The 9,574-nt window shown below is 49.6% G+C and overlaps 4 protein-coding genes across 4 annotated transcripts; 2 read left to right on the forward strand and 2 right to left on the reverse strand.

Annotated features, from left to right (window-relative positions):
• Positions 1-56: 56 nt before the first annotated feature.
• CLUP02_02305 (uncharacterized protein) lies at positions 57-1,168 on the reverse strand (the record flags this gene model as incomplete). The annotated part of the gene is made up of 2 exons (XM_049281337.1): positions 57-1,099; positions 1,159-1,168. 2 exons carry the CDS (start codon positions 1,166-1,168, stop codon positions 57-59), a joined length of 1,053 nt encoding a protein of 350 aa, XP_049137294.1.
• A 48-nt stretch (positions 1,169-1,216) lies between these two features.
• CLUP02_02306 (uncharacterized protein) lies at positions 1,217-3,830 on the forward strand (the record flags this gene model as incomplete). Its single annotated transcript, XM_049281338.1, has 9 exons — positions 1,217-1,303; positions 1,487-1,629; positions 1,690-1,844; positions 1,941-2,037; positions 2,129-2,319; positions 2,371-2,759; positions 2,820-3,303; positions 3,370-3,404; positions 3,684-3,830. 9 exons carry the CDS (start codon positions 1,217-1,219, stop codon positions 3,828-3,830), a joined length of 1,728 nt encoding a protein of 575 aa, XP_049137295.1.
• Positions 3,831-4,533: 703 nt separating this feature from the next.
• Positions 4,534-6,488, forward strand: CLUP02_02307 (2-isopropylmalate synthase; the record flags this gene model as incomplete). The annotated part of the gene is made up of 3 exons (XM_049281339.1): positions 4,534-4,734; positions 4,793-6,331; positions 6,387-6,488. Coding segments are annotated over 3 exons (1,842 nt in total), but the record flags the coding sequence as incomplete, so codon positions are not given.
• Positions 6,489-6,993: 505 nt separating this feature from the next.
• Positions 6,994-8,981, reverse strand: CLUP02_02308 (MFS transporter; the record flags this gene model as incomplete). Its single annotated transcript, XM_049281340.1, has 5 exons — positions 6,994-7,740; positions 7,808-8,321; positions 8,390-8,590; positions 8,660-8,745; positions 8,862-8,981. The coding sequence occupies 5 exons, from the start codon at positions 8,979-8,981 to the stop codon at positions 6,994-6,996; spliced, it is 1,668 nt and encodes a 555-aa protein (XP_049137297.1).
• Positions 8,982-9,574: the final 593 nt, after the last annotated feature.

The raw sequence follows: 9,574 nt of genomic DNA on the forward strand, positions 1-9,574 counted from the left end.
GACGAAGGTCTATCTCGTGTACGGCATTATGTTATGGGAACGAGGTCTACCTTGCACTAATTACTCTTTTGCTCCACATATGACCTTGCTGCTGTCTCGTATGTGACGAATTCCACCTGTGACCCCCAGCTTTTCAGCCAGAGTAGCACATCCTCGATGGCTCCTGCGATATGTGCCATGCCTGAGGTATCAGGATGGAGGACCAAGGGGAAGACGAAGTCACCGGGACCATTTCCGTCAGCGCCATGGCTCCACAACCAGGTAAAGCGGTCTTTCCACATCTTCTCGATCGTCTGAACCGACACAAAGCCGTGAGAATTCTCGACGTTGGGCCAAAACTGGAGGGGGGTCATGTCTTCCATGTACCAGTTGGCAGGGATTTCAACAATGCCGGTAGATTGCGGCTGGACAGAGGGCTGCATCCATGTATGTGCTGGCTTAGAATAGTCGACTGGGGTGAGAGAAAAGCCTCGGTCGAGAGGGTACAACTGTGAGTCGTGGCCGCTGAGTGAGGTGTCATAAAGAAACCCCTTTTTCTCCAATAGAGAAATCGTCTCATGGCGGATTCGGTACAAAGGAGCTCGGAATCCGACAGGGCGCTTCCCAGTCAAAGACTCGGCAAGGGCAATACACTTGTCCAGGACATCTTCCTCTTGCTTCGTATCAAGCTTGGTGCAGTCTTCGTGGCAATAGCCATGAAGTGCAATCTCCGCGCCTGAGTCTACTATACATTTCGTCTCCGCTGGGAACGTTTCCATAGAGTGACCTGGTATGAACCATGTTACCTTGTCGGAGGCGCCGATACGGTGAAAGAGACCCAGAAGGCGGCCTACGCCAACTCGGCCTGCGAAGATGCCCGATGAGAAGTCGGCTAGGCAGTTGTTGGGATGCTGCCCTGTGCCCATCAAGCCCGACACCGCATCAAAGTCGACTGACACAAGTATTTGAACACGGCGACGGGCCTCAGAAATTGGTCGAGGGATCCTGGCGAGAGCCGTAGTCAGCTGCAGCTGCCCAACGAGATCCTGGAATGCAACAGCTGTCTTCGGATTTTCGTCGACAGGTGTGATCCGAACGCGGACGCCCCCGATTTCAACGACTTGATGAGCAGTCAGTTACAGGCATCGGGATAAAGGCGGGTCGATCTGGATTCCATACCGTGTTCCATCTTCAGATTGCTTGACAGAGAATTTGTCCGGAGATCTCTTGACAAAGTATGGTTGAGATTGACTACGGCCTATGCGGTGATCAAATGAGTGATGACCAGCTGGGGTTGGAATTGGAGTTTGCAGTCTGCACGATCGTGTGTACCTCTCCTCGTGTCTGCTCTTGAGAGTTCTGACCCAGTTATAGTAATTCTTATTGATAAGATAATGCACGATAAGGACTAAGAATATGCGGTGTCGTTGCTGTCTCTACATGATTATTGGACCCCTCTTGGAGATCTGATTAAACTTAACTCAGGCTCTCCCAAAAACTCAACTAGTGGAGCTCTGAGGGCCTCATTGATGCCAGCGACACCCCGCACTTTGTCAGCATCATGACCATGTTTCGTCCTGCACTGTCTCAAGAATCTAGAATATGGAGAGCATGGATGGAAGTAGGTAAAGTTTATGCAGGTTTTATCCAGTGACTGTCGTTGGGTGTCTTGGTCATTATGACGTCGCTTATGCGCTCTCTGCGACCCAGCATGGGTGATTATGACCTTGCATATGAAGGGAGGCGGTCAATGCGTGTTCTGAGGCAACGTCCTCTCTACCTGAGTCCATCGTGGAATCTGAATGTGGGGTTGAACGCTGGCTCATATCATCAACCGACATCGCGGAAAATACTGGATTCAAGAGGTATGAGGATCTACGACTGAGTTATACGTATCTTAGTGTAAGGAAAGTGATTCTTGTTCAAAGACTAGACTACCACGATGGCTTCAACATTTTCAGTTGAGAAGGCTAGGGCTCAGTTCCCAGCTTTGGCAAAAAACCAGATCTTTGGCGACAACGCTGGTGGAAGTCAAGTGCTTGGCACAGTCGCAAAGAGGTAAGAAAGAGCCGGTCAAACATAATTCTCTTGGGGATCAGGCACGGTGGGCAACACTGAAGCTACCTCATTTACTGACATCAAAGAACAGCATCTCGGAATATCTCGTGAACAACAACGTGCAACTGGGGGCAAGCTACAAAACCTCCAAGATCTCAACGGAGACTTTCGACAAGGCGTACAAAGTTGCCGCCGATTATGTTAATGCCGATGTCGGTGAAATCGGTAAGGGTCATCCATCACCCCACGCCCAGATTCAAAGGGAAGGGCCCAACATCCATGGTCACATGTACTTACACTCCGTATTAGTAATTGCACCATCAACAACTCAAGCTTTCCGTAACCTTGCAGCAGCTCTAAAGTTGAAGGCTGGTGATGAAGTTATTCTTTCCGAAGTTGACCATGAGTCTAACATTGACCCTTGGCTCCACTATGCAACTCTCGCGGGCGCAACGGTGAAGTGGTGGGCGCCTTCTGATCACTCAAACCCCAAACTCGATGTGGTGGCACTTCGGAACCTCTTGACACCGAAGACTCGTTTTGTAGCTTGTACACACGCCAGTAACATCCTGGGAAGCATTCATGATATCAAGGCATTTGCAGATGTTGTGCACGAAGTCCCGGGGGCCCTGCTCTGTGTCGACGGGGTTGCTTATGCGCCGCACCGTGCGATTGATGTAAAGGAGATTGGGGCTGATTTCTATGCGTTTTCATGGTACAAGGTAAGCGATTCTATGAGGAAACCAACTGTGCGGGACAAACTGACTGTGTACAACTCAAAGGTATACGGTCCGCACATATCTTTGCTATACGGATCCTTCAAGGCACAGGAGCAGCTCCAGTCACTCGGACACTACTTCAATCCGTCTGGAACTTTGATGGACAAGCTTGAGCTGGCTGCGGCTAGCTACGAGCTCACACAAGCGGTCATGCCGCTGGTGGCATATTTCGGAGATAACCCAAAGCAGACCTGGGCTGAGTTTGCTCAGCACGAAGAAGTCTTGCAGAAGCATCTTCTCGAGTTTCTGAAGTCGCGGCCTGATGTATCCATTCGAGGCGACGTTTCTTCTGCAGCTTCAACCCGGGTTCCCACTGTGAGTTTTACCGTAAAGGGAAAATCATCTCAAAGCGTCGTAGAGGGAGTCGAGGCCCAATCCATTGCTGGGATTCGGTGGGGTCATTTCTTCTCAAAGCGGCTGGCCGAGAAAATCCTCGGTCTCGGCGAAGATGGCGTTGTCCGAGTGAGTTTGGTGCACTACAACACCGGTGAGTTACGGTCTTCAACCCTTCTGGATGATCCAGAGAGCTGACCTGTCTTCTCGTATTTAGTAGAGGAGATTGACGTGATTATCGAGGCTCTGAAGAAGGTTCTTGGAACTTCATGAGAAATTATCTGTAGACATAACGATGTGGGTAGAGAAAACTAGGGTGCGAAACGTTATTCTATTGTAGTGTTTGAACTTGCTTTGATTTGAGTTTTAAGGAATTAGTTGGTTTGAGTCTTCTAGCACCTTGTCTGAACCCAGCGATCCATGATGGAAGATAAGCATAATCTAAGCTAAATGTATCCAAACCTTGGCAAAGTAGGTGCTACTTACTTTGATCATCTCACCCGGCAAACCTGCTTCATTCTGAGCCCGCACTAGATCAAGTCGATCTCAGTAGACATGAAGTTGCAAGATAGATACATGAACTCAGTAATGGAGATCATGTGGTGTAATGAAGCATTACCGTTTACGGATCAATCTTCCAAATTCTTTGGTATCCAATTCCTGGACGCCGAAACCCGCTAGATCACGATTGAGAGGAAGAAAAATAGAGAAAAAGAGGTGGTTGTATGCGTATTTCCTCGAGGCTTGAAGTTGCGTAGAAATCGATAAAAGCGCTTGTTGCTACCTGCCCGGTCAGCATTTCTGACTTCCATGTCTGTGTCTTGTACCGACCGACGTTGAATGTGTGAGCCAAACATGAGATTCGGTTTCTAAAACTGACAACAGGTGCGTCTGACTTCCCGTCCTGATCCGGGGGCGGGGGCTTGCTGACCGATGGTATTCCCAACATGTCGATTGACGCGCTGGGAACCTAGTCGTTTGGACCCCTTGAAGTTAGGCCGAGACTTGGGCCCTTGTTGCAAACACAGACCAAGCATGAAGACCGCTGTGTCACTGCCACGTTGCCGCCCCAGGTAAAAGCCCACGTTATGCAATGTCACAGCTGCATAGTCAAGAACTTTCTTTTCCTTTGGTAAGAAGCTCGGATGATAGACCCGCGTCTAGAACATAGGGCATTTCCCGCCAGATTAAGCTGATTGATACATATACCTTAAAGTGCCAGTGGGACCAAAAACACATCCAGGGTGTGAGCATCTCAACTGATAATCTGATTAACAACCTATAACATCATTAGTCATATTGTGCTGTGATTTGTCGTGTTAATTCCATTTTCAATCCTCCGAAGATTACAACCGGTCAAGATGTACGTGCTCCCCAATTGCAGCGCATTCCCTTTGCCATCCGTAATAGCTGGCTTACTTACAGCTATTGCAAAAATAGGCTTCCCGACCCACACACCAAGTACACAGGATTCCAGCAAATCCACAATCCAAACCGAAAATGGCCCAACCAGGTTTTGACGAAGCCTCCAGTCTGGCTTTCAACTGATTTGCGCGATGGCAACCAATCTCTCATCAACCCTTTGGTAAGTTTAACGCATGTATTTGGCAATCAAACCTATGGGAGGCTAATTTTCTTCATAGACCATTGAGCAAAAGTGGGAATATTTCCAGATGCTCGTTGAAATTGGTTACACCGAAATCGAAGTATGCTTTCCGGCCGCATCCCAAGTCGAGTTCGATTTTACGAGACGTCTGATTGAGACGCCCAACATCGTCCCTGACACTGTACGCCTGCGGGGTCTTTCTCCTACGCGAGAAGATTTCTTGGCTCGCACCGTCGCCGCTCTCCGTGGCGCCAAAAGAGCGTCCGTTTGCACTTATATCTGCGTCAGTGACAAGCAGCTCAAATACCAGGGCTTCACACGAGAGAGAGCACTCGAGCAGGCTGTTAGATCTGTTCGATATCTGCGATCTATTACCAAAGATGACCCGGAATCGGCGGCTGTAACGGACTGGACCATGGCTTTTGGCCTCGAGTCCTACAACGAAGCCGACCACGATTACGCTGTGCAGATCACTGAGGCTGTGAGAGAGGCCTGGGAGCCTACTGTGGAGGACCCTTTGGTCGTGGTTTTGGCCACTAGTACCGAGGTTGCTACTCCAAACGTGTTTGCAGACCAAGTCGAGACCTTCCGAGCCTCTCTGTCTGACCCCGAAAAGATTTCTATCTCAATTCACACGCATAACGACCGTGGATGTGGTGTTGCTGCAGCTGAATTGGGCATGCTTGCAGGTGCTGACATGGTCGAGGGATGTCTGTTCGGCAACGGAGAGCGCGCTGGCAATGTTGATCTCGTCACCCTGGCCCTTAACTTGTACTCGCGCGGCATCCACCCCGGTCTCGACTTTTCAAAACTTTACGAGATTAAGAGAAAGTATGAGAAGCTCACTGGTTTGATCGTGTCTCAGCGTATGCCTTATACTGGTGAGTTTGCGCTTCAAGCATTCAGTGGCAGCCATCAAAATATCATCCGAAAGGGTATTGCGCAACGAGTCGAGGCCGCCGAGAAGGGAATTAGGCCGATTTGGGACATTCCATACCTCCCTCTCGATCCAGAAGACTTGGGCATTCCTCTGGACACAATCATTCGGGTTAACTCACAAAGCGGCAAGGCTGCTGCGACCTGGATTCTCAACAGGCGTTGGGGCCTTGACATACCCGTCGAGCTTCAGATCAACTTTGGAGGCCGAGTCCAGATGATGTGCGAGGCCCTTGCGCGAGAGATCTCCCACCAGGAGGTTATCAACCTCTTCATTGCCAGCTACGCACTTACGCCAAGTGAGAAGTACGATAGTGCCTCCAACATCGGCAACATTTCTGTTACTAGCGATGGCACATTGCAAACTGTTGTCGGAATGATCAATCCTGCCGACAGCTTCGCCATTCGTATCGATGGAACTGGACCTGACATTGCCTCCGCCGTTGTTAGGGGCTTGCACTTCATGAAGGACGTTAACGCCATGGCCAAAATTCATCATACCCAGCAGCTGTCTGAGCGGTTCGATGGGAAGTACTGCGTCCTGGCAACCTGCGTGGAGGAGGATAAGACCACATGGGGATACTTCATCGATGAAAACGAGGAGAATGCCCAGGCAATGGCGGTTGTTTCGGCGTCATTGGTAAGTTATTCTCTACTTCGTCTTTGTCTTTTTCTATCACTAACATCAGTTATAGCACATGTACCGTCGCAAATTGTCAACCCTGCCGCTCAAGAAGCAAAACACTATGGCCAAAATCGCAGCCTCAAGTGTAACCCAGACAGCGGCAACAGCTTAAGCGCTTTGAAAGGTTTAATAATGAGGAAGTTGAACTCCTGCACGGATGTACTGGTAAATAAAGTGCTTGCCTGTAAATAAAGATGAATGTCATAAAGTCACGACCTGAACAATGAGCTAGTAATCTTGGAAGCGTGTGCGTTTGGTGATTCTCGTAACGGTTCGGGATGAAACGGGGGATTAAGGTACTAAGTTAATTGAAAGCTCTCGGATATGATCACTTTGAAAGGACTCATAGTCGTCAGTTCATATGTCATGTTACAAATGCCAGCAATGTGCGATTTTGAGCAATAGACCTCGTCGGATAACTCTGCGGATAATTGAGAGAAATGATACGTATTTAACGGAATGAACGTGGATTGAGCCAGTTCGCCAAGTGAAATGAAATCTCATGAACAAATAATCAGACCACCAGACCCAAGCGTGCGTATTTGGCAACAAACTGCATAAAACAACAGACCCAAGGTGCTCCTTGTACACTATGGCCGTCCACAATGATTTACGTATTAATCTTTATCCTTCTCAACGATAGTTTCCGTGGTTGTTTCGGTGTTTTCTCTGTCCTCAGGCTCGGTCACTCCAGTCCCGGCTGATGTGACTGGCGAAGGCTCACAGGTTTCTGCGTCTTTTGGCTTCTTTTCCAAGATCCTCGTCCACTTGACCAAAAGTGATGCAATTGTCATGGCAATACCAGCCGCCAAAGCCATGTAAAACACTTGAACAATCGAAAGGTTGTAAAGTTCGAGAACTTTTGGTAGCAATGATGGATCAACGATGTGGCGAAGCTCGGTCGCGCCACTTCGGATGATCTTGTCTACGTCGACGCCTTGTACTAGACGAAGGTTACCTTGAAGCTTGTTGAGGAAGACCGCCTGCGCAATGGCAAGACTGATCGCACTGCCCACCATGCTGCTGAAGAGCATCATTGAGATGGCAGTTGGTGATAGCTTGGTCTCGACAGCGTTGTGGGCCACAACAATGGGCTGCTGAGACGCCAAAGCAGCGAAACCGGCCAGTGCCGAGATCCCCATGATAAGGGAGTCAGTGCTGGCCATGGTAATGGTGCTGAAAAGACCAGATACGATGGCCGTAAGAGTACCACCGAGAAGCATAACAGGGTTCGCGCGACCGATGGTGTTTGCCAGAAGGCCACCTGCCATCACACCAACAGCGGAGCAAGCGTTTAGGGGTAAAAGCAGGATGCCAGAGCGTGCGGCTGAGTAGCCTTTGATGACTTGGTTCCAAAGCGGGATCTGCGGTGTGTTAAAATCTGGCTCATAGCAGGTGTGAGGGACACCACTCGATGAAGATTGTACTCACGTAGTAGTCAAACAAAGCCATAGCCATACCAGCCGCGACAGCAAAAGCTGCGGCGAAAGAGATGCTGCGGTTCTTGAACAGTGTTAGGGGAATGACAGCGGCCTCACCCTTTCGGTGCTCCCAGAATACGAGCGCCACGAGGAGAGCGAATCCCACTGTCAACATGCTGATAGACTGCGCGCTGTTCCATGCGAACGTGTTCCCTCCAGACTGAACGACGAACAAAATGAGAGCAATGGCCGGAGTTAAGATGAGAATGCCGATGCCGTCAATCAACTTTAGCTCTTGGAAAATCGTCTTCCAAGGCTTTCGATGGGTCCTGAGCAAGAAGAAAACGACCGCACCAGCCACTGTTCCCATGGGTACATTTATCAGGAAGCACCATCTCCATGATGCGTTATCCGTCAGGGCACCACCAATGAGAGGACCAGTAATCTGGCCGACCAACTCCATAGCACCCAAGACTCCGATCATGAGTGGGAGACGGGCAGGTGGTAGAATTTCGGTTACGAGTCTGGCATCAGGACAGGCTAGTCAGCGAAGGATATTCTGAGCATTATGTTGAAGAACACTTTGACGTACACTAGTGAGGTTGATACAACTCCAGAACAGCCTAGGCCAGAAAACGCCCTACCAACGATACACATTGTAGATGTGTTCGCTAGTCCGGCAAGCAGACAACCGAGCTCGAACAGGAAGATTCCTGCAATGTAGACATGTTTGTGAGGGACTACTCGGTTAAGGGCGCCAAAGACAAGTTGAGACGCTGCTGCTGCCAAAAAGCTGAGCCGTATCTGTCAGTTCGTGGGCGAGACTGAGTTGGGTGCATCAAAAACGCATTCAAACACATACTAGGCAGATCCAAGCCAACCAACATCACCAAGACTTCCAAGATCGGTCGTAATTTCAGGAGTTGCTACGCCCACAATTGTGCCATCCTGTATTTCGTCATACGTTAGCGAGTTTTCACTTGAGTATTCACAAGAAGAGTGGTATGCAATGCCATCTACACCCATTTCGTAGGTTCGGCTAGAAGAAAAGTCCTTGTACACACCATGCCAATCAGTCCAACAGTGAGGGACAAGGCAATGCACACCGCTAGTGCAGAGAGAGGTATTCCGAAACATGTTCGCTCTGGTGTCTCCAGTGAATCAGTATCTTTCGCGCTCGTCATCGTGCCGATTGCTATGAGCGAGTGTTTTGGTTGTGATGTGGTAAAAGAGTGATATGAGTTTAGGCAGCCACTTTGAAGGGATTGAACTGGAGTAGGTTGATGGCAATTCGTTGAGACAAATGCAACATGGAAGTGGAAAGTTGGCACCGGTCCCGTGGCAACGGATGTCTTGTCTTAGAACTCCAGATATGACGGTGGGACGGGGTCAAACTTAGAGTCATTCAAGGATACATAAGAGGCCCAGATGACACCCTGACAAATGGCATGTCGTGCTCGCTCCCGTGTTCTTGAAGCACCAGGCGGATCCCGACCAAACCGCACGTGCGGATACGAGTGTTCCAGGTTTGAAGTGTGGCAACGTTCCTTCGCCCTGAAAGCCTGAGACTGTCGGCATGGCTCAAATCTCCGTGGCCACTGGCGGACTCTCGAGGTCAAGTTGGAGTTATTCAGCCCAACTTCGGCTCTGCATTGCTGCCGCGCGGGCCGCATATAGATTCGATGTAACTCCTCTCACACCTCCCGTGCAGGATTTAGGAACCCTCGGTATTCCGATTGTTTGGTCTGGGTCAGCAACATCTGCAGTTGCGTGATGA

The sequence above is a fragment of the Colletotrichum lupini genome, chromosome 1 (assembly GCF_023278565.1).
Source record: "Colletotrichum lupini chromosome 1, complete sequence".
Lineage (NCBI taxonomy): Eukaryota > Fungi > Ascomycota > Sordariomycetes > Glomerellales > Glomerellaceae > Colletotrichum > Colletotrichum lupini.